Source organism: Urocitellus parryii, chromosome 6, assembly GCF_045843805.1.
Source record: "Urocitellus parryii isolate mUroPar1 chromosome 6, mUroPar1.hap1, whole genome shotgun sequence".
Classification (NCBI taxonomy): Eukaryota; Metazoa; Chordata; class Mammalia; order Rodentia; family Sciuridae; genus Urocitellus; species Urocitellus parryii.
This window is the reverse complement of record NC_135536.1, coordinates 165,355,002-165,380,370: the sequence shown is the minus strand read 5'-3', so window position 1 is coordinate 165,380,370 and position 25,369 is coordinate 165,355,002. Positions and strand designations below refer to the sequence as shown.

At 38.5% G+C, this 25,369-nt stretch overlaps 1 protein-coding gene across 1 annotated transcript in view; it reads right to left on the bottom strand.

Moving 5' to 3' along the window:
* Positions 1 to 25,369, bottom strand: part of Pak5 (p21 (RAC1) activated kinase 5) — a 107,363-nt gene that overhangs the window by 21,171 nt on the left and 60,823 nt on the right. Inside the window, exon 2 of the mRNA XM_026385834.2 lies at positions 12,716 to 13,501. Within this exon, the coding sequence (XP_026241619.2) occupies positions 12,716 to 13,501 (786 nt within the window). The remainder of the gene's footprint in view (positions 1 to 12,715; positions 13,502 to 25,369) is intronic.

Genomic DNA, 25,369 nt, shown 5'->3' with positions numbered 1-25,369 from the left:
TGATGGGTTGGATGAGAAGTTGCAAGAGAGGAATCAAGATGACTCACAGGATTCTGGCTTGAAAAACAGGCCACTTAATGAGATGAGGACCCAGGGGCAGGAATAGGCTTGTGGGTGTAGTAGCAATGAGCCTCCAAGATGACTCCTGATGTTCCCTGACTCCCAATATTTACACTCTGTATGGTCTTCTTCCACATAGTATCAAGGTTGATCTGAGTGATCAAAGAATATGGGAGAAGTGATGATAAGTACTTTTCCTCCTCTTCCTCCTTCTTTTTTTTTTTTTTTTTTTTGGCTAAGTCAAAACAAATGTGTGGTGTTTTTTTCTATCAACCAGATCCCTTGCTCTGGCTTTTTGCAACTACCATGTCATTATGGCACTCAAGAATGCTATGGAGAGGTCCATGTTGTGAGGAAAGGAGGCCTCCTGCTAAGAGTTAGCTACAAACTTAATTCTTAAGCCAACAGCCATGTGAGCCATCTTAGAAATGGATCCTCTAGTCGCCATTCCAGCCCTCAGATGACTGTAACCCTCATGAGAGATGCTAAGACAGAACTGACCAACTAAGCCCTCCAAAATTCCCAACCAACAGAGACTAATGTTTGTTATTTTAAGTTTGGGGAGTAATTTGTTGATCACCATTTTTTCTTTTTCCCAGGAGATAGCTCGTGTTAGAGCAATGGATAACTAATTTCATGGGAGACCTGGCCCAAGAAATTGTGTGAGATGATAAGTGTCTATTGTTGTTTCAGGCCATTAAATCTTGGAATGAGTTGTTATACAATAATAGATACCTAATACATGGGAGAAAATCAAGAGTTCTGCTATGGCTGGCTTAAGTTTGAGAGAGTTATTAAACATCCACATAGAGATGTTAGTTAGGTGACTTAGATATGCAGAAGACAAGGGAAGAGTTAAGGAATCTGTGAATCATTAGGGTTTGATTGGTATTAAAGCCATGATGCTGAATGTATAGGAGAAGGTCAATGGATTCCACCATCTCAGAACCAGAGGGTGCACAAGCATCTTGAAAAAAGGAACAAAGAAGGAGAGGCCAGTGGTGTAGAAAGAAAACCAATGAAGTAGCGTGTTCTAGAGGCCAAGCAGGAGGTATTTAAAGAATTTAAGGAGTAATGAAGCATATGAAATGCCTCTGAGAAGTAGGATGAGATCCATTACTCAGTGGATCCATCAAGATGGTAGAAGTACGCAGATGTCTCAAGCTCACACTCCATCACATTGCAGAAAAAAAGAGCTATTCCATGAAATTAGGGCACAAGGACTGTATCCAATGCGTTTTACCATTCTCAGTTCTTTTCTTTTTATATGAGTTTCTTGTTTATATTACATTTTCTTGATGCAGGGAAATTGTATTTCAAAAATAGTGTCTACCAATTTTAGTATATTTCACATTTTATCCAAACAATATGCCTGTTTCCTCCTCTTTTTAGTAATAATTCTGCAGTTGACCTTCTTTTTTTTTTCTTCTGTACTGTTCATTGGCTTTAGATTATAGGGCTGCCCTGGTAAACATGTTACAGTGCAGCCCTTCTGGCTTTAAGAGACTACACTCCACTCAAGTGAACTCACCCATTCAGTTAACTTCAAAACCTACCAGCAGGTAACCAGGGCATCACAGGTACAAGGTCCATTAAGCCGGGACCCTGTCCTGGATGCAGAAGACTTTCATGTAAGGATGAGTCCTGACCTGATGGCTTTAGTTAAATCACCTAGCCTCTCTAAGCCTCAGTCCCCTAATCTTTAAAACTGAATAATAATAATAATAATAATAATAATAATAATAATAATAATAGGAACTCCACAGGGTTGAATACACAATGGTTTCAAACAGTGGCTGGCCAAAAGGCAGTGTAATTGTTATAAAGTACATAGCACAACAGTATAACAGTAAAATAAAAAGTGATTTAATAAAAAGTGATATTAATTAAACTAGTAAGCATTTATTGAAGATGTATAATGTAAGGTGCCAAATATATTCCTGAAAATGAATTCTCAAAATAATCAGACAAGGTGCCTTTCATTGTAATATATTGGCTTTAAAATATATTGAAAAATATATTACAATGAAAATATTCTATTAGAAAACAGGCTGATTTTTTTCTAAGTCTATGTATTTGTGTTACACAAGGAAAATTCTTCTATGTGTCTATATGCACACACAATGGTGGGGAGAGATTAATGTCAATTGGATCTTCCTTTAAATTGGTCTTGGGATTTACAAAATCTAGGCTAGTCAGCAAGGCCAGGGTGTGCAGAGAAGCAAAGTCTTTGATTTTTATTTTTGAAAGTGTGTCATGGGAACCTTTCCATGCTGTCATCTCCCTAGGTCTTTCCTGGAGGATTTGTTTTTGCACTTTAAACAAAATTGCATTCATTCACCACAAGCATGTCTAACTATCTCCGAAGACACATTACACACAGGAAAGCTGTGTCCCATAGGAATTGGAAACACCGCTGCACACTGCATTAGGTCTCTTTTCTCCCTTATCCCCTGTCATCAGTATGATTGGGGTCTACTCTTAACATCTGGCTTGTGGCACAAAGAAGAGGGCTCCTGCCTGCGTGAGGGGGACAATTTCCAGTTACAGAAGGAAGGCAGCAGTCAGAATTCTTTGCTGGGAGCTAAACATCTTTGAAATTAGTTCTTTTAGACAAAAAGGTGCAATTATCTTTTATGGCTGCTGGTAAGAGTGCAGACTTTTCAAAAAGCAGTAAAGGACAACCCCTACCCACAAGAGATAATTTTCAGAACCAAACTTAAGTACTCAAAGAAGAATGAAGTATTTGCTTCCGAAAATGGAACACGTGATCTTTCCCCAGGGCTTTCATCTATTCAAGGGGAGAAGAGAGGACAAATAAGCTGAAGGAGAAGTACATGAGTGATCCTGGTTGTCTCCACCATGTTGCTGAACCATGACCTTCAGTTGGTTCTGAACCCAACTGTGGATTCCATGATGGTGTACTTCACTGGCCCACACATTTGTGACCAGCCTCATTATTTTACACTCTGAGAATCAACTAATGAGCACTTTATTACATTTTGTGGATGATAAAACTGAGGCTCATGGAGATGAAATTCTCCCCAAATCAATCCAAGGCAAATGGCCCCATGCTCCCAATAGGATTATGCAACCAGATTCTTCTACTTAGTCCAGTCCTTTGTTGCCATTTTCCATTGGTCAGGACACTGGTACTATTTGCCTGTTTTCTTGCCTGCCTTGGCTTTTCTACCATTACTTGCCACCACCCCCCCTTATCTATATAATCAAGGCTGGAACACTTTCTTCCTCACCAAATGCACAGGCATTTTACTGAAGTCAAAGTGTGGCTTCTTTGATTAAGCAACTGCTTTATTAGAAGCTATTCTTACTGGACTGATAAATATGAATGCTAATAATGATATTTGTTATTAATGCCAGGAACTATTCGAGGCACTCTATTTATTACTGCATTTAAACCACAAGTTATAAAATAAGCCCCAAAATTATTCCATTTTACCAATAATGTGACTGAGGCATAGTAGGTTGAAATACGTCATGCAAAGGACCCAAGGCTACTAAGAAGTTAGAATGAGGGTTCCCGTCCAGAATCATTTTAGCACTTGAATTCTGCACAAATTCACAGAAACAGGTAACAGTGACAAGGTGGGAAGTGGGGCACAGTCAAGACAGAGGTGGAAAGACTGCAGTGACAACTACAGAGATAAAGCCTGTTCACGGTGTTTCACTGAGGGTCCAGATGTCTGTGCAGCCTGGAGGAAAATGAAAAAAATTGGACCAGAAAATGATGAATGATAATGCCTAGGGGAGGTGAATGGAAGATAAATAACTGAAAAAAAATCTTGGCTGAGAGAATTAAGCTTAACACACACACACACACACACACACACACACACAAATAGCCATCACAGCAAAATAAGTAGATCACCTATGTACATAATTAGTTCAGTTTCAGTTTTGCTTTGGTCAGAGAAGAACTTGGTGTTTGTTTATACCAGCGCTCAAGCTGTTCTTTTTTATGTTCTTTTCAGCAAGAAAGCCGAAGCTTTTTCCTGTAATAAGTTCTTCCCACCTTAAACATTTAGAATTATTTGATTTTCCTACTATGAATTGTCTTTACTCTTGACTATAGCCTATATTTGACAATAGGTAAAACATAAATTATGAACTTATCTATACATACAGTTTTGCACACATGTACTCATGCACGTTAAGAAGTGTGCAAAGGAGTGAACCTTGAATTGCATGGTCTTTTCTACAATCTTATTTGATAATATATTCCAGAAGAAAAAGGAGTAGGCACACAGTTTATATGAGCAGGACTATCTATTGTATCATGAAAGAAATGTGGGATCCAATCATTTAGTAAAATTGCAGTGCAATAGAATTGGACCTGAGGTTAGTGAATCCAATGCTCCATGTCATTTCCAAAAGATTTATGTATGTCATTTACCCTGGAAGACCTTATTGCACAAGCTGGGAGCTGCTGAACAGGAGAGAAAAGCAGCTATGGAGGAGAGAAAACAATAGATACAACAAAGACTTTCTTTCCATTCCATTAGAGAAAACAATCTTGGATTTTTGAAACAAATAACTCCTTACCAATGAGGCCATAGTTTGCATACCTTAAGGGGGAATTTCCATATGGCATGGTGAAATCAGAGAAGAGTAGATGGATTGTTTTGCAGAGTATCACCCAGGCTGCCAAACTCCTGAGCTGCAGTATGTAACTACTAATGGTCATTGAAAATCTGCCACATTTTGAGAAGGAATTCGCTCTATAGGAATCTTTAAAAATACTGACAGAATGATTAAGTAATTGTGATTTCCTTCCTTTTTTGAAGTGGTTAAGAACATATACTTGGTTTTTAATTTCCTGATACCAGTTTTAGCATATCATATAATTAATTCTTACAGAAACATGCTTTTTCATGTCTCTATTCAAAATCGAAAAAGGCCAAGAGGTGGGGGGAAAGGCTGTATTATATAGGAATAAATAATATCCAGTTAACAATCCAGCTTGACTACCCTTTCACACACAGGGCAGCATCCCAAAGATAGGGTCAGACACAGGCTTGTGATTTATCAAAATTATAAATAATTATAGCAATGAATTCATTTAATCAATCAATTTCAGCAGAGGTATGCTGGGGTAGGCAGGGCATAAAGCTCCACACAGCTATCAATTGCTCCGATTACAGCTGGCTGTCAGCCAGAATTCCCCTGATCCATGTTAGTTAAATGCACATTAATCTGAATTTGGCAGTGTAATCAAGGACCTAACTGAACTGTGAAATTGAATTCTGCAGTAGAACATCATTTGACCATTTTGTGCCAAGACTGGAGGAAGAAAAAAAGCCTTGGTAAGGGAAGGTGGGAGAAAGAAAAGGAAGAAAAACAATTCTGCTGCAGCATCTATCTGTCACAGCAACCTTGGGCATTGAGGACAGGGAGGACTTGGCTGGATGGTGCTGCACTGGGGTGTGGGTGTTAATGGGGACTGTGAAGTGCTCTGTAAAAGGTGGAGAGTTACAGGGGATGGGAGGAAGATGCTTTCAGTACTTAAGTGGATCTCCAATACACCTTTTGGGAGCACAAGGAAACAAAGAGACTGCTCATCCCCTTTTAAAAACAGAACAAAATACAACCACAGATCAAGTGCTGCTTGCTTGTTCTACAGAAATGAAATTCACAATCAAAGAGAATCATAGTACTCTATTATCTGACCAGGGTAAGGACATCTTGAATTGTCCTGATTCGACTCAAGGAAGAATGTTAATAGGACCAGCCTTGGCTTTGGGGAAGGGAAAATGATGTCTTGTAAGAATTCTGGGGAGAATCATTAACTTGCTTTTTCTGCAGGAACATTTCAGAGACTGGTAATTAGGGCAAGGGGATTCATGAAGTCTGGTTGTGCCTTACAGTTCCAATATTCCCCACACTGGGCAGGAAACACCACTGATAGGGAGCTATTTCCCATTTGCCCTCTTGTGGGTAGACCAGCTGGCCTGTGGCTGATGGATTCTTCTAACTCCATCTTTGGATTTCACCCTCTGCTGTTCTGATCTAGGTAGTTAAACCTGACTTCTCCAGTCTGTCTTTTAAATTGCAGGGTGTTAAGGGACTATTTTATCTCCAATTGCATTCTAAAAAAAACAGTTGCTGCTACTCCTGCTAGTACCCAGCCATGGTTGATCTCTTCTGAGATACTTATTTTCGTTTACAAAATGGAGCAACCCTATTCCATAGTGAATATTTCATTCACCCTAGTGGGATGATAAAGGGGCATAGGACACAGTTTCAGCTGATGTTTAATTTCAAAAAAAGAGGGAAGCACACATGACCACTGTCAATGAGTGATAGTAATAAGCAGGCCCTGGTGACACCTGTAAAATCAAGGTGTCTCCCTAAGGTGCTAATGCAGGGGGCTTGTTAAGTTCTAGATGGTTACACACTTGCAGGATTTCCACACTGCATGTAGGACAAAACTATTTGCCATTGTTGATGGTTTTGCCAGGAATCTCTCCCAACCATTCTATCAGATTCCCATCTAGGCATGTAGAAGCATATACCTTCTGACATGAAGTTTGAAGAGTCATGTACTTCTCTGCCTTACAAAATCCATGGTGAATGCATGCTGAAATGCATGTTCAGACAAGCATCTCATGACCTCTGCAAATAGGCAAAGCCAGCATCCACAAAGACTAAATCCATAATCAGCAGGCTCAAGCACACAGGCATTTCAGGCTCTTCTTCTACCTCTCAATCGGCATATCCAATTAATCCCCCATAGTTGCTGCTCCAAACCCCAAGAATGCATCCTCTATTCAAGAGCAGTGCCACAGAGCAGATTGCTCTGACCTGGGATCCCTCATAGCCTGCAGCAATGCTGAGGAACTCTGTGCCTGTGGGGATTGGCTCCTTGCCTCAGCATATTGTTCAAATGTGTCAGAGCCTTCTAGAGAACAGGGATGGACAATACCAGCTCAGAATCATTTTGTTTTTAATATGGTAATGGGAAAACCCACACAAAATGACCAAAACACAATTAACTTTGAACCCCATGAGCATTCACAGGAAAATGCATCCATTCATATGCTAAAGTCTCTATCAGAAGGGACAGATGTTAGAGTTGTCACACTGAATCACCACTTTGAATGCTTTATGAACCTTAATGAACACCCTTTAGGAGCATATATGTACAGAAAACAAACCTAAAGGCAATAATACCTATTGTTACATTAAATGATTTGGTTCTTCTTTTTCTCTTCCTTTCTTTCTCAGACTTTTTAGTGCAGCCACCAGGATTTATTAGCAATGTTATTTCATCAGGTATTAGGGCCCTATCCGGTCTCTGAAAGGTGTTCTACTGGGATCCTCAGTAGAAAAGGAGCTGATAGTTTTGTTCCTGGGCATGATGCATGTCATAAAGAACAGTGAATCATTAAGCTACTGATGCAGGAAGACTCAGCACACTGAGTTTAGTGACTTTTCCTTCCAGAGAAAGCAAAGTGATTACTATGCAGTGGAAAACCATTGCATAGGTGATCCCAGAAGAAAGGTCTAGGGAATCCTGACAGACTTTTATTTACATCCATCATTCTTAACTCCTTAGACCCCTTAATGTGCCATCTGTCTCTGACACCCTGGAATATAGCACTGGTCACCCTTGTTGTCCTAAGCAGAGGAGGTGATAGGGTGAAATAGAGTGTTTTTGTGTTTTTTTTTTTTTTTTAGATATATAATTAGACGGTTTTCACTTAGCCTCTGGCTCCCTTGAAAGGTCTGAGAATTTCACTTCCATTCTACAAAATGAGGCAAACATTGGTGGCATCGGGGTCCCCAAGCCAGCTCAGTTGCCAAGGTTTTGCATGTCCTTGAGGAAGTCACTAAGCTACTCTGGACTTCTGTGACCCACTTGTCTAAAATGAGGACAGTCATAATTATAGGTTGTGCAGAGGGGCCATGCAAGTGGTCAGACAGAATTTGTTCTCATATTTTGAGAATATATAAAAGATTATACAGAGAGAAAATGTCTATGGCCAGCATATGTGTATATGGTGACATGTTTTCCATCCAGAAGTATTCCTGGGAATAAGTGTTAATACTGAGCGCCTGCCATATGCTAACTCTTCTATGTTTATTATTCTTTTTAAATTCTTACCCCAAGTTCAAAGCTTTAAACCATTCTACAGATGAAGAAACTGAGGCACAGACAAAACCACACAGTTAGTAAGTACTCCAAGGGCTCAACTTTGCAGTTTATTTACAAAACCTAAACTCTTCTCCTAAGCACTTGATCGATGGTAGCTACAGAGTGGTGGTTCTCAACCCAAGTGATTTTTATATTCCTCTATCTATGAGGCATTGGCAGTTTTTGGAAATAGTTTGGTGGTTACAAGAGGGAGGGAGGCAGGGTGCTTTTGGCATCTATGGATAGAGGCCAAGGATGCTGTTGAATACCTTATGATGAATAAATAGGACATCCCCTCATAACAAATAATCAGTAGGTCCCAAATGTCAATAGTGTCAAGTTTAGAAACCCTACTATTAAGTGGAACAAGATGGTGCAACTGGATTGTTGTATTAATAGCTAACTTAATTGTCAATGCAGCTTCATTATTTCAGGTATTAAAAAGAGTTGTAAGAAGGTAGGTTAAAACCTCGCACTCCCAGAAGCTGCCTCGTGCCATGGAGGTTGGATCCTGTGTCTAGTGAAGGGGCTACATCCAGAGTTGGATCCCAGCTTTGCTGTGAGAGGACTGGCCAGGCAGTTACTGAGTCTCTCAAAACCCTTTTCCTCATCTGTACAACAGAGGCAAGAGTTCTTGCCTGATGGGGCTATGAGGCTCCATAAGATAATGTGTGTAACTGGCATACAGCAAATGCCTAATGAACTGGTAGAATTGTTAATATGCTGGGGCTTCTCAGTGGTTACAGTCAGAGCAAGAAATGGATGTGCTAGGTCAGCACCAACATACAAGCCAGCAGCTGCCTGATCCCTGGAGAACATAGGATGAGCCACATCAAATACACAGTGGCAATATGTCTAGCCAGCTCTCCTCTCTCTAAAGCAGATATATCTGCATGGGAGTATGGAAAGCATTCTCTCTCCATATCTGGCAGTTTTTATACTTCTGTGGTGTAAATGGTACTGTATGGTTTTAGTTTGACTTTTGCCCACCTCAAAGTTTTGTCTGCTCAGCCCCAGTGAAAAACATTTAAAAGTGGAGAGTAGAGGTTCCTATCATTAGATTTCATGACACTCTTGATTCCTGTCATGCTAACAGGAAAATCAGGTAGGAGATAACACTGGAGGAGTTTTTACATGAGTTAACATTACTATTTTTTATTTTCTTTAAGCAAAAATACAAAACTAATGTCAAACACACACACCCTCCTCATTTTTGCTCCATCTGGAAATCTCCATGAGTTTTATGTTTTCTCTCACTATTGGAGGTGTAAACATTATTCGCCCTCCTTTAGAAATTGCTATGGGGCAAAGCCAAAAGATATGAGTCGTGATTGCTATTTCTTCCCTCAGCTGGAAATTCAAATGCAATTGGTAGATTTCTAAGAGTACAGTTCTAAAGACATAGGCACTTAAGTCTTTTTAGAGAGATGTTGTATTTTGAATCAAGCAAATGCTTTAATTATCAACATGCTTCCTGCCCTCACTCTCCCATAAAACCTGCTCGTGAATTTCTTACAGGTTTTCTATAGAAATACAGAGGAGTGAACTGCTCCTTGAAGCTCTGATTGTAAGGGCTGAGAAGCCCTTGGTTGATGTTCCCATGGGTGAATATGCTGATATAATTTTCCCGAGCCACAATAGTTTCTGCATTATTTCTGGGGTTGTTGGAAGGCCAGATTTCAGAGCAGATCTACTTTGACTTATATTTGGAAATCTGCAGGAAGAGGAGTCTTCAAGGAATGATGAAGATTACTCCTTCTCTCTCTCCTTCCTTCCTCTTCTTAGCCAAAGAGGAAGGCTACTTTGTACTTAAATGGATTTTACTGGCAAATTCAGTTAAATCCCCAAAATAACCTATGCCCATATAGCAAGTAGGTGCTAGTTTGGAAGAAACACCAGACTTGAATTCTTGCCTTTGTTTAGCAGACAGCTAATTATGAAATTAAGCATGTTGTGTGACTCTTTGAACCTCAGTTTCCTCTTCTGGCAAACAAGTGGGCAGGGATTGCTGGTATTGAGTTAAATTTTAAAAAGCTCCGAGGGATTAGACTAATGGGAAAAATGAATAAAATAGGCTTGGCAGAGCATTTTCTAAACTGGGGATCCTATGTCCCCTCTAAGGGGGTGAACTTTATGCCAGATGATTCACTCTAATGCTGTGTGAAAATGTGGGCACAGGGATGCCAGACCACTCCCCACCCACTATTTTTTTCCAACAGAAGTTTGAAGCTCCAAAAATTGAGACTTCTAAGTAAAATATCTTGAATTTCCAATTTTCATGTTGGAAATGAATATTTGGTGAGCCAAACATGTCATCTGGACTAAATATGGCTCCAGGGTTGAAAAGCTGCCAACTCTGAGCAACATTTTTTCTATGACTATGACCAATAAGAGCTCTCTAACATGTGTTCAGCCATACTACATACACACAAAATTCCATTCTTTACTCCTAGATAAAATAACCATCAACAATCGATGCCTGCAGATATAACTCAAGTCAGCTATTGAACATACTTAATTTGCTTATTTAATTCTAGGACTGTTTCCTCTGACATGGGGACTCATAGAGTGATATGAATAGGAAAACAGAGTAAACTATCTCATGTATCATGATACATGCGTAGGAATCCACATGAAAGTTGTTTAATTAGACCTTTTCCCAGTAATCTACCTCCCAAGATTGATGGGAAGTGAAGGCATTTATGATACCTTGACCGTGGGCATCCAAATACATTAACATTGTGAGGAGAAAAACACTGTGGTTCTTTGCATTTTAGCTGGAGGTGTATATTTGAGTTCTTCCTTTCTCATAACTTATTTTTAATTTTATATCTTGGGAAATAAAATAGTAGCTTTTCCCTTCCTTCCTTCCCTCCTTCCTTTCTTTTTCTAAAACATAGCTTAAGTCACTTCCAGAATGTCCCTAAATGGCTTCTCTTCAACATCTTGGAGAAGGTTTATGAGAAATAACAAGCAAAGAAAAAATATTAGCTATCTGTAGTCAACAAAGCAGACACATGTAGGCAAGTTTGCTGTTATGGTTTAGATATGAGGTGTCCTCCCCCGCCCCCAACATTCCTGTGTTAATGCAGGAGATGAAATGATTATATTACTAGAATCTAAACCTAACCACAGATTTAATGCACTTGATCAGTTAATAATTTGAAGGAACTATTGTACTGGGTGGTAACTGTAGACAGGTGGGGACTGGCTAGAGGAAATGAGTCACTGGGGACATGGGGACCTAGCCTTGGGTATTATATCTTATCCCTCAGGCTTCTCTCTCTCTCTCTCTCTCTCTCTCTCTCTCTCTCTCTCTCTCTTTCTGTTTCATATCTATCATACATGAGCAGTTTTCCTCTGTCATGCCCTTCTGCCATGATACTCTGTATCACCAAAGGCTCTGAACAATGGAGTTCGACAACCATGAACTAAGATCTCTGAAACTGTGTGCTCAGATAAATTTTTCCTCCTCTAAGTCATTCTTGTCAGGTGTTTTTATCACAGAGCTGAAAATCTAACTAACCCGCTTTCCTTCCAGAATTTTTTATTATGCTGCCCATCAAACTGTTGAGCAGAATGCCTTTGGTACAGATGTGGATGCTGTCCCTTCTAGAAGTCATGTCCATCTCAACTGGCTTGAGACCTTTGTGTAATTCACAATCTACCACCAAACGCTGCATTTTAATTTTTGTTGTATAAGTGAGACACAAAGACATTCCTAAGTTCCCATGGGAAAGCCAGCTCCTTGCAAACTCTCTAAGGTATTTCCAAAAGGCTTAGATCCTCATGGCAAAGTCGGTGCTGTGAATAAAGATTTGGTAACTTCTCCAACAGTGGTTCTCCAACTTTGGTAAATCATGGACCAGTCTAATTTCAAAGCAAATTTCCACTAGTCAACATTCAAAACATTTTTTTTAAAGACAAGCTAAGAATTACAAACAAAATAGCCCATCAACTAGCTACTATCTATTACCCCTCAAATTTCATGGAAAAAGTGTTACATCAACACTAAGATTGAGTTAAGGACATACTCTTAAAATATAGGTCTGTACCCTGAGTTGGATAAAATTAGCTTTATAAAAACTCACCACATTTTCCTGATTTTTGTTTCCTATTGGCCAGGATCATGAAGACTTTGGGAGAATGTGGTAACCACTATATTAATCCCTCCGATAGCCTCAAATGGTTAACTCCTTAATGGAGAACTTAATAAAACATGATCACAAAGTATTTAACATCAAGATATCAGAAAATCAGATAAGATCGTCTTTGCCTTTTTATCTGAAACGTCATAGGAAGATCTGAAATGACAGATTTTGAATTTAATGACAGAAGGACCTCGTCTGAAAGCCTCTGCACTTGGGTGGAAATAAGGTAGGATTTGGATGTGGATTTTTATGGAACAGACAAGCAAACTCTTTTGAATCTGACTCTATAGGCAGCCAGTTCTAGTACCATCTTTGTGGACAGTGAGAGAAAAGAGGCAGCACACTTTACCTTGGGAATGCACATAGTGGGCTCGGACAAGCGAGGGTAGGTGTAGGAGCTGTAGGAGTGTCCCTGGGGATGGGTTTTAAATGCACTTGCTCCAAATGGCATCATGGGTTCCTGCAACCCTGAGCCTGACCTGGACCTCTGCCGCATGGCCGGCTGAGGGCTCCTCTGATTCAGGTACGAGGACTTTGGCCTCCTCTCATAGTCGTCGAGGCTGGGTCCCCAGTCACTTTCGCTGTACACCAGACTCTCCTTGGAGCACCCGCTGGTCCCTGCAGTTCTGGAAGGCGTGAATTGGAAGGGGTAATCCAGCGGGGAGCTACTGGAGGCCCGCTGGTAGTCCCACTTGAAGTCACTATAGTCACTCGGTTTGCTCAGCGAGTCCAAGTGTGCGTGATAATCGGCGGGAAATCTGGCCATGTCACTTTTCAAAGGCTTCACCTCGGAATAGTAGACCTCCCCATGCTTCATCTTCATGACGTGCCCGTTTTGCTTGACGGCGTGGCTGCCTTTGGAGCAGGGATCCAGCTCGTCTCCGTAGAGACCCTTTTCCCTGTACTTCTCGGTGGCGAAGTCTGCCGTGGTGTCGGATTCGCTGGAATACTGGGAGAAGGTGATGAAGCCATTTTCTTCCGAGTGGCCTGGGCCGTGGCTGGCGGCTCCTTGGTCCGGGGTGGGTGGGCTTTCCTTCCTCAGGGAGTTGGAGCGAGTCACAGAGATGTGGTCGAAATCCTCCAGCAGGCCGTTGATGGAGCTTTCCTTGCAGGGTTTGTTACCTCTAACGATTGTCTGGGAACAATAAAGGGAATACTGTTTAGAGAAGACATTTCATGGTTAAAATATGGCTGGAAGAATTCTACCCTCACTCCGTCCAATGTAAACCACAGAAGAAAACAGATGCCAGGAATATTTAAATTTAAAAGAAGAAGAAGAGGAGAAGGAGGAGGAGGAGGAAGAGGAGGAGGAGGAGGAGGAAGAAAAGGAGGGGGAGAAAGAGAAAGGAAAGGAAAGAAAAATGAATGGTAAAGAAGAAAGCAGATGTCAGGAACAGTTGAGAGAGAGAGAGAGAGAGAGAGAGAGAGAGAGAGAGAGAGAGAGAGAATCTCAAAAAAATGGTTGATTTCACTAGCAAATAAAAACAATCGCAGCTTGCAATGTATCCTTACTTATCTAAGCTGAGATATTAATCAAACATCAAAATTCTACTTAGAAGACCATCTAGGCTATCACTCTCTTATTTACCAGCTTTATCTTTGCCCCGTTTTTGCACCTAACTAAGAAACCTAGCCATCTAACAAATTTATGATATTAAATTTTAGGTTCATAATGAGTGGTTATAAAAAGCATGTTTGTCATTGTTTTACATTCATTATTCAGATGATTTGCAAAACTATTAAGCTTGACTATTAACTAGAAATGGGTGCTCTTTTTTTTGCATATTTATGGAAGACATAATTGATGCTATGAGACTTTATTGAACAGAAAGCCACTTTCTGAAACTGTAACTAGAGAACAGCATGGAGGTTATTGTGTAGTTTAATTTGTAATCAAATGTGATATCCTTATTAAATATAAGTAACTGTGATGCCTATCATGTGTACGCTTCCATACATCATCAATGTTGAATTTTGGATGGCTTGGTAATGATGCAGTTGTACCTGGATCTTAGTGACAGATTGTTCCCTTTAATAAACCTAAATAACACCAGATTATGAGGAACAGACAGAAACAGCAAATCGCTTACAGAGCCAGTCAACTGTGCCTTGACAATGACAAAGTTTGCAGCAAAATATGATAGGGGGTGGATAAAAGAATAAAGAACAGAATGTTGTGACTTCCAGGATCTCAAGAGAAAAATACTTTGAGTGTAGCAAAGAGTTTAAAATCACCTCAATACAATAGGAAACTTCAAACTGGGAGAAAAAGACTAAGTTGCCCTGAAGCTTATGCTTTACAGATCAGAGTTTATCAGACTATTAGTGGTGAAAGAAAAGATTTTGTCTTTCTTCTTCCAAATAATCCTGAACTAATACTTTTATCTATTTCCTTTTCTTTTCAATAAACTTTCTATTTTAGAATATTCTTAGGTTAACAGGGAAGTTACAAAGTACAGAAATTTTCATTGATCCCTCATCCAGTATTTCCTGTTGTTGTCTTACTCTTAATGAAACGCCACCTTAATCAGGGTTTCATTTGTTTTCCTCTGTGCCTCCTCTTTATGATATTAAGTTTTAGGTTCATAATGATTGGTTATAAAAAGGATAACTCTGGATGTCATTTATCTGTCATGTCTTCTGAGTCTTCTCTGGTCTGTGACGATTTCTAAGACTTTCCTTGGCAGTTCTCTAAGGAGTACTAATTGAGGACCAGTATTTTGCAGAATGTCCCTCAGTTGGATTTGTCTGATGGTTTTTTCATGGCTAAACTGGGGTTATGGGTTTTGGGGAAGGAGGCAGCAGAGTTGCATTTCCAGCACATCATATACAGGGTGAAAACCATCAACATGATTTTCTACTAATGGTGTTAACCCTGGTCACTGGTTTGCCAGGTGTTTGCCAGGTCTCTGCATTGTCATTTACACCTCATGCTTCCCCATTCTGCATTTTCATTTACACCTCATGCTTCCCCATTGTAAGCAAGACACAGGTGCAGGCCAAACTCAAGGAATGGGTAGTGAAACTCTAGTACCTTCTTGGGGGAGTAGATATTTGGCATCCTTCTGTACTGGAGATTTGTTTATGGTTCCCTATTTTTTTTTTGTTCAATCCTTTATTTGTATCAGTACAGATAGACCCATGGATATTTATTAAATACTTTGGGTTACTAATCCCATGTTATTTGCTTTGTTGCTCAAAAGGTTCCAGCTTCCATCATTGGGGGGTCTTTCAGGTTGGCTGCTGTATCCCTATGTAAATACCTTTTTCATTTATGTTCTGAGCACTTCCTTACTTTCCATCACAACAAAATGCTCTTGGTTCATTTTTCCCCTGCCTCTGCCTCCAAATCAGTCATTTCTTCAAGGAGCTCTGGTTCTTTTCTTGGAAAATGATCTTAGAAATGAAGATGGGGATTCTGGGTGTACTCATTAATAGCTGGGTGTCACTGCTCCTAGCCCCTCCCAGTGAAGAGAGCAAGAGGACATGTGCTTGTATACTAACCCATATATACACACACATTTAGAATTCTATCTAGATATCTATATTAAGCTAAATATAAATTTATATTGATATCTCTGAATCTAATCCAATACCACCAGGTTTTATTTTATCTTTCCCCCTTACTTATTTGTAACCTGTCTCACTAACAATGAAAATGGGGATCCTACCATCTGCCATTCATATACTTACTCTATCTCAGGATAATCGTGCAGCAGTTTTAGCATTATGAACCCACTTTACCAAGGGAAACATCTTTGTTAACTAGAGTTCAGGGTTTATGTCAAGATCATCTTGACTTCAACCTTAAAATTTCCATTCAAAGCAGTATTCCAAGATGGCTTAGGTGAGTATATGCCTTCTGTGCACTCTTCAGTGTAATAGTGGGTTCATTCAGATTTCTGTGGGATATTAGAAGAGTCACTGTTTCTGTGTAAAAATCAATCTGTGGCCTCACTGGGGAGTCTGCTGTTTCTATTCACTTGTCACCATAGAGCTGGTGAAGTATTTCAGTTCATCAGTAAATTTATAGCAGTAAACTCAATAAATGGAATTTTCTGTTAATGTTGAAGAAATATTAATATTACTATGAGCTAAATGCTGTTTAAAAGAAAAGATAAAGACTTCCTATTGAATAAGAATTGTTCTTTTAAAAATGTATTTATTTGGGGCTGGGGATGTGGCTCAAGCGGTAGCGAGCTCGCCTGGCATGCATGCAGCCCGGGTTCGATCCTCAGCACCACATACAAACAAAGATGTTGTGTCCGCCGATAATTAAAAAATAAATATTAAAATTCTCTCTCTCTCTCTAAAAATGTATTTATTATCATTGTTTTGAATCTTAGCTGTATAATGATTATGAGCTATGTAATATCAGGCAAGTTAGCTAAACTTTTTTCCCCACATTTTTTATTGCAGCATTATAGTTGCATATATTGGTGGGATTTATTGTTACATATATATATACATGCACACAATTTAACAATATAATTTGGCTAATAACACTCCCTAGCATTTCTCCCCTCCCTCTTCATCTCCCACCACTTGGTCCCTTTACTGATTTCCCTTTGACTTTTAGATCAACCCCCAACTTTCTTTTCCTTTATCCTCTCTAGCTTCCACACATGAGACAAATTTGCCATGATGATCTCTAGTTCCAACCATTTATCCGCAAATGCCATCATTTTATTTTTCATTATGGCTGAATAAAACTCCATTGTGTATACATACCACATTTTTATTTATCCATTCATCCATTGATGAACACCTAGGCTGGTTTCATAGTTTGGCTATTGTGAATTATACTGCTGTAAACATAGATACGTATGTATCACTGTAGTAAAATATCTTTAATTCTTCATGATTAATATGGAGAAGTAGCATTGCTGGGCGATTTCTATGGTGTTTGTACTAATTCACAGAATTAAAATGATCATACATACCAAAAGCAATATACAGATTCAATGCATTGGTATTTTGACACCATCAAAATACCAATGACATTCTTTACAGAACTTGAAAAAACAGTCCTAAAATTCATTTGGAGGAATAAAATACCCAGAATAGCTAAAGCGATTTTAAGCCAAAAAAAAAAAAAAAAAAAAAACCAATGCTGGAGGTGTCACAATACTTGACTTCAAATTATACTACAGAATTATAGTAACAAAAACTCTATGGTAATGGCATAAAAGCAAACACATAGACCAAATATACACAACAGAAGATCCATAGACAAACCCATATAGATAGATAGTTATCTGATCCTTGACAAAGGTGTCAAAAACACACATTGGAAAAAAAAGACAGCCTTTTAAATTAAATGGTGCTGGGAAAACTGGCTATCCATATGCAAAATAATGAAACTAGACCCTTATCTCTCATCCTGCACAAAAATCAACTCAAAATGGATCAAAGACTTTGGAATTAGATTAGAAAATATGGAACTTCTGGAAACTAAGGTCAATGCTCCAACTTTTGGCACAGTCAATGACTTTCTCAATAGGACCCCTAAAGCTCAGGAAATAATACCAAGAGTTAATAAATGGGACAGCATCAAATTGGAAAGCTTCTATATAGCAAAGGAAATAATAAAGAATGTGAAAAGAGAACACCCAGGAGAAAATCTTTGCTAGCTACTTTTCTGACAGAAGATTAATATATAGAATATATAAAGAGCTCAAAAAACTTTACACCCCAAAATCAAATAACCCAATTAATTAATGGGCAAATGAACTAAAAACAGACACTTCTCAAAAGAAGAAATAAAAAATGAACAGCAATACATGAAATATGTTCAACATCATTAGCAATTAGGGAAATTAAAATCAAAACTACATGGATATTTCATCTCACACCAGTCAGAATGACAGTCATTAAGAATACATATAATCACTGGGTGCAGTGGCACGTAGCTGTAATCCCAGCGGTTCAGAAGGCCGAGGCAGGAGAATCATAAGTTCAAAGCTAGCCTTAGTAAAAGCAAGGTGCTAAGCAACACAGTGAGACCCTAACTCTAAATAAAATACAAAATAGGGCTGGGGGTGTGGCTCAGTGGTTGAGTGCCCCTGAGTTCAAACCCCAGTACCCCACAGCCCCCCCCCAAAGAACACAAATAATAAATATTGGAGAGAATATAGATAAAAAGCAACATTTTAATCTAACCTTTTAAAAGACAGTAATTTAAATTTATTTATTGATTGATTGATTGATTGATTGATTGTGGTACAGGGATTGAACATACTAGGCAATTGTTCTACCACTGAGTTATCTCCCTAACCCTCAAACCATAGTTTCTTAATCCTTAAAATGGCAAGAACAAATCCTTATCTCATAGTGTTAACATGATAATCTAATTAGATAATATGTCCTGGCATATAGAAAGTACCAATAAATAGCAGTTAGTTGTTTAAATATATTTTTCAGTAATAGATGCTTAAATTAAGTTGATGATTTTGGGAAAATGGAAACTACAAATAGTAAAAAGAAATCTCAGATTTATAAATTATAAATCTAAGTAGAAGACTTTAAAAATTACTATTTGTAATTTTCGATACAAAAAAACATAAGATTTGAACTAAACATAAGATTTGATTGGGTTATTTATTTATTTATTTTTGGTGCTTAGTTTTTTTAGTTCTTTATATACCCTAGAGATTGGTGTTCTATCTGATGTGTGAGGGGTAAAAATTTGTTCCCAAGTTGTAGGCTCTCTATTCATCTCACAGATTGTTTCTTTTGCTGTGAAGAAATTTTTTAGTTTGAGTCCATCCCATTTATTGCTTATTGGTTTTAATTTTTGCATTATAGGAGTCTTATTAAGGAAGTTGGGCCCTAATCCCACATGATGGAGATTAGGGCTACTTTTTCTTCTATTAGACGCAGAGTCTCTGGTTTAATTCCTAGGTCCTTGATCCACTTTGAGTTGAGTTTTCTGCATGGCGAGAGATAGGGGTTTAATTTAATTTGTTGCACATGGATTTCCAGTTTTCTCAGCACCATTTGTTTAAGAGGCTCTCTTTTCTCTAATGCATGTTTTTGGTGCCTTTGTCTAATATAAGATAATTGTAATTTTGTGGGTTAGTCTCTGTGTCCTCTAGTCTATACCATTGGTCTATCAGTCTGTTTTGGTGCCAATACCATGCTGTTTTTGGTACTATTGCTCTGTAGTATAGTTTAAGGTCTGCAGACACTTCTCAGAAGAGGATATACAATCAATAAACAAAAATATGAAAAAATGTTCATCATCTGTAGCAATTAGAGAAATTAGAGAAATGCAAATTAGCAATTAGAGAAATGCAAATCAAAACTACTCTAAGATATCATCTCACTCCAGTCAGAATGGCAGCTATTATGAAGACAAACAACAATAAGTGTTGGCGAGAATGTGAGGAGAAAGGTACACTCAGACGTTGCTAGTGGGACTGCAAATTGGTGCAACAAATATGGAAAGCAGTACGGAGATTCCTTGGAAATCTGGGAATGGAACCACCATTTGACCCAGTATCCCTCTCCTCGTTCTATACCCAAAGGATTTTAAAACAGCATACTACAGGGACACAGCCACATCAATGTTTATAGCAGCACGATTCACAATAGCTAAACTGTGGAACAAACCTAGATGTCCTTCAGTAGAGGAATGGATAAAAAAAAAAAGTGGCATATATACACAATGGAATTTTACTCAGCAATAAAAGAGAATAAAATCATGGCATTTGCAGGTAAATGGATGGAGTTGGAGAAGATAATGCTAAGTGAAGTTAGCCAATCCCCAAAAAACAAATACCAAATATTTTCTCTGAAAAAGGAGGCTGACTCATAGTGGGGTAGGGAGGGGAAGCATGGGAGGAATAGAGGAACTCTAGATAGGGCAGCAGGGTGGGAGGGGAGGGGAGGGGAGGGAGGGCAGAAGGGTGAGAGAGGAGAGGAGGGAGCAGGGGGTTAGCAAGGATGGTGGAATATGATGGGCATCATTATTTAAAATACATGTATGAAGACATGAATTAGCGTGAAAATATTTTGCATACAACCAGAGATATGAAAAATTGTGATCTATATGTGTAATAAGAAATGTAATGCATTTCACTGTCATGTTTTAAAAAATAAAATCAATTAAAAATAAAAAACAGAAGATTTTATCTCAAGTTAATTACAGTTGCTATTAAAATAAATACTCCTCATTAGAACTAAAAAAACCTGAATACATTCAAAGCATTAGAACTATATTGGTATTTCTTAAAAACATAATGTATCATCAGAAATTTAATCATATTAAGACTTTCAAGATTTAAATTAAAAGATAGGCATGGAAAAGAAAGAGTATTGGAAGTACACCTAAATATTGACAGGGGTCACCTGGGGAGATTAAGGGTGATTCATATTTTAGACTAGTATTTTTAAAATTTAATGTGCACACAAATCACCCAAGGGTACTGTTAAAGGGAGATTCTGATTCCCGAGGCCAGAGAAGAGGCTCAACATGCTAAGAAGCTCTCAGGTGCTGCACCTGCTAGTCTGTGGCTCAGACTGTGGATGTAATGGAATTAGTACATTTTTTTTCCAGATTTTCTGCAGTCAGGGTTACTTTTATAGTAAAAATATTATGGAAATATGCCTTTCAGTATAACAGGAGCCAGCACTACACACACACACACACACACACATACACACACGTATTAAATATGTATTTAATAATATATACAATATAGTAGTAAATGTGTTATAGATATCATGTTTTATATATACACATATAATGTTTAGTATACATATACATATTGTATTAAATTACTTGATGCTATTGTTGGTATTGGGAGCTACACTGTTCAATATTTTCCTGTTTCCTATGTAGGTGAAATACTTTAATGATTAACCAAGATCTATGACCTTCATAGATTTCACCACTAGGCACCTTTGCTTCTTTAGCATCATGAGCTTACTTGGAAGCTATAATGCTTAGATTACTTGATGAGTAAAATTGGCATACTAGAAAAGTAAAAGTTGATTGCAGAAACTAGAAGAAGAAATTTGAATATATATGTAAGAAAAACAAAATAAAACAAATAAAACCCAAGAAAAGTAAAGCATACTCTAATTAAGCCACTCAATTTCTTGGATCTCATTTTTAGCATTTGAAAATGTTAGTGGTGTAAATGTATTTCTTTTCCAGGAAGCACATGCTTTTTCCTGTTTCAGTGAAAACCATTAACTCATTCCTAATGAACAGAGACTCACAAAATCTAAATGTTTAGTAAAACAAATTGTTGAGAAGCCTAAAAACATAAAATGAAAAAAAAATATCCTGACCTTATTTGATCAGGAAGGCCAGTTAAAACAGAACAGAAGCAATATTTGTTTTGCTGACTCTTGTTTCACTTATGGAATCAAAACTGGTAAAGCAATAACGAGGAAATGCAAACATATACAATTTTCCAACACTGTTTAACTAGGCTTTGGACTGGGAAAACTGCTGCCTAATACTGTCAGTACCTGATGTTTATGAAAGCAAGATTGTGCAGTTTTAGGGAAATCAATAATGCAATCATGGCAAAAATATGTGTGAATTTTATGCGGTGGAACCTACAGGCATTAAAATCAATGCAACCCAATCTATTTGAAGTCGTGGTTCTCATTGTCTTTCCATTGTACTCTGGACCAGCTCCGCATCTGTTCTGGCTCCTGGTGACAGCAGCCATATTTCATAGTGCTCCTTCCACAGGCTGGCGGCTGGTGATAAGCTATAATGGATCTGTCCAAGAGAACAGCTGTCTCCCCTTGTTCCTAGAGAAGAGATGAAAAAGTGCCTCTCCTCTCATAGACTGTATTGACCTTGACTATAATGAAGTGTGTAATTAACAGCTTTGCCCTAATAAGACCTCACATTTCTTTTTCAAAAACAATTTCTTCTCTGTACCTGAAGAATGAGTTTCATTTTGTCTTTCTGGGTAAATACTTCTCGGGAGGCCAATAAGCCAAATATTCCTGTGACTCAAGAATAAACCAACACTCTCCTAGCAAATATCTACTTTGAAACTGTCTACCTAAGTCCTTACTCTGTAGGGAACCAGTTCCTTTGTTTTTTATTCAAGCATATGTCTGGAAACAGCTGGGTGTATGATCACAACAAAAACAGGCATATCTGAGATACAAGGATCCTTATGGGAAAAATGCTGAAGCTTGTTTGTGTTTTATGATATTACAATACCTCATGTCTATTTTATTTCATAAATGTATAATCCACGTGATTAAGAGGATTATATCATTCATTAAAAGACTCTTCATGGTTAGAAACCTTCTCCAGTACCTGCAGTCTGACATATTTTGCCCAAATTGTCTTATTCTTCAGGGATATGTGATACTCTATTATTCACTCAATTTTTCCTTCCCCTAATGTTGGGCAAAAAATCATATAACTATAATTATATATATACGAATAATATGGTTAGCAAATATATGTGTGTGTGTGTGTGCTCCACTTCATTATACAAGGTATTGCTGTGAAGCTCTTCCCCGTCCCCCAGAGACCACATTCATATAGGTCCATAGGACCAATTCTCACCCATAGAATATGAGCAGGATGTGACAGGTTTCCTTTCCAGATAAAAGTTACAAAACAAACAACGCCCCTTTCCTCTCTATCTTCCTGTCTGCCAGATGGATGGAGAAAGTCTAGCAAGATACTCTTAGTTGCTAAGGAATGACAGAGCCAAGAAATAGCTTTTGTGTTCCAGGGTCTAGTTGCTAGGCCATGACAGAGCATGGATGAACCATGTGGACAGCCCATCTCTGGTCAGGAAAGCCACATTTGATATGGAATGAGAGATTAACTCCTACAGGTTGAGTATCCCTCATTACAAAATGTTCAGGATGAGAAGTGTTTCAGATTTCAGAGTTTCTCAGATTTTGAAATATTTGCCTGCACTGCTGGTTGAATAGCTCTAATCCAAAAATCTGAAAAATGCTCTGAAATGCTCTGAAATCTGAAACTGTCTGAATATCAGAGTTCAAAAAGTTTAGGATTCCAGATCATTTTGAATTTTTAGATTTGCAATGCTCAATCTGTATTTTGTACAGCTTAAGGGTCAGTGTTATTGTCTGAATTTCAAATGTCCCTCAAAAGCTCATGTTGAAGGTATGATTCTCAGCGGATGATGCTCTTGAGAGATAATGGGAACTTTAGGAGGTCAGGGGCCAGGTGGAGGTTTGGTCTTAAAGGGGATTTTGGAACCCCATTCCCTTCCTCTTTAGTTTCTTATCTGTTATAAGGTAAATAGCTTTGCTTTACCATGTGCTTGCTACCATGGTGTTCTGCTTCACCAGAAGCCCCCAAAAGACAATGGACCCAAGCAACCATGAGCTAAAACCTCTGAAACTGTGAGCCAAATAAGCCTTTCCTCCTTTTAAGTTGATTTTTCTCAGGTGTTTGGTCACAGCGCTAGAAAGATGACTAACCCAGTATGTGATAGCACTTGGAGTTGTCTTAACTAATAGATCATGAGTATAATCACTATAGTGATTCCAGAAATAAAAAGCAGTCCTGGAATAAGAAGTGAACAGGAAGCAAAGACAGACTTTATCTTATTCCTATCAGATAAGCCCAGGCTAATTCACCAGAGCTGGCATTGGCTAGGACATTCACACCAGCTCTAGGGATGGATGACAAGGGGAGGAATTTGAATTATGATCCAGACATTCACTGATAATATCCTGATAGAAGAAATGGCATTGAATCTGAAAACCTGAGACAAATACAGAACTTGGAATAGAGCTGTTATCTCAGCTTTAGTTTCAGTTGTCAGTGAGTATAACCTTGTACAAACAAATATTTTATTTTTCACTATTTTAGGATGAGATATAAATATACACACGTTAGTAAAGAAGGATTCATTAGAGTGTACCCCCCTGGGGGCCAGTCCTATAGTTTATGATCAATCTCTGTGATAGATTCCTTGAAAAATATGGACACAAGTGTTCCCTTCCCTTTGCAATGTGACTGTAGTTCTTTGCCATAGGGTGGTGGGGCTTGTGTCTCCTACCTTTGAGTCTGGATGGTCATGTGGCTTGCTATGCAAATGAAGGTAGCAGAAGTAACATTCTACTGATACTGAGTCTAGATATTAAGAAAACTTGCAGCAGCAGAATTCTCTCCCCTTCTCTTCCCAGGTGAACAAGCTTGGGCTAGCCAGTTGAAGTGTCGGAGATGAGCTATACTGAGGCCATACTAGACCAGTCATTCATTCAAATGCTCTTTTCCTCCATACTGACTAGAGCAGGGTGCTGCAAAAGCAAGGAAGTATAAAAGCTAGTGTCTGGTCTAATTTAGACTAGGGCAGATAAACCATATTGCCAGACGAGCAAGTCTCATGTACCTGTGGAAAGGGAAAGTACTTCTTACCAATGATGGACAGTGGGGTCTCTTGATTTGTGAGAACTCAAGAGAACTTGTGCTATTCTAACTGTTTTAGTCCATGAAGAATGAGTCAGCATAGAGGACAAATGAGGGCATGGCCTGAGCTTCTTTCTCTGTGAGTTGTTCTCTCTTTCTCTTTCTCTCTCTCTTTTTATGGCTCAAGTTATTTGAAATGTGTACAGATTCATGGTTATTATTTTGGTTCTATTTACATAGACTATACATAATCGGTCAAAAATGAACATTTTGGTAATTGTGCAAACTTTCCAACAGCAACTTAGAAATTCTTAATTGAGCCGTTTGGTGTCAGTCTGTTTCATCAACTTTGGGTTACTCATAAGGAAGGCATCTGTTCCTTTCTCCTCCTCCTCTTCTTCAATTTTTTTTGGCAAATCCTAAATGTATTTTATTTTCAGTTTTCAAAATACATTGTTATTAATCATAGTCAGCATGTGGTACAATAGACTTCTCAAAATTATTCTTCCTACCTCATTGAAATTTTTTATGCTTTGACTAATATCTCCTCAACCCCTCACTGATCCACAGTCCTCGGTAACCACCATTTTACTTTCTGGCTTCTATGAGTCTTTTTTAGGTTTC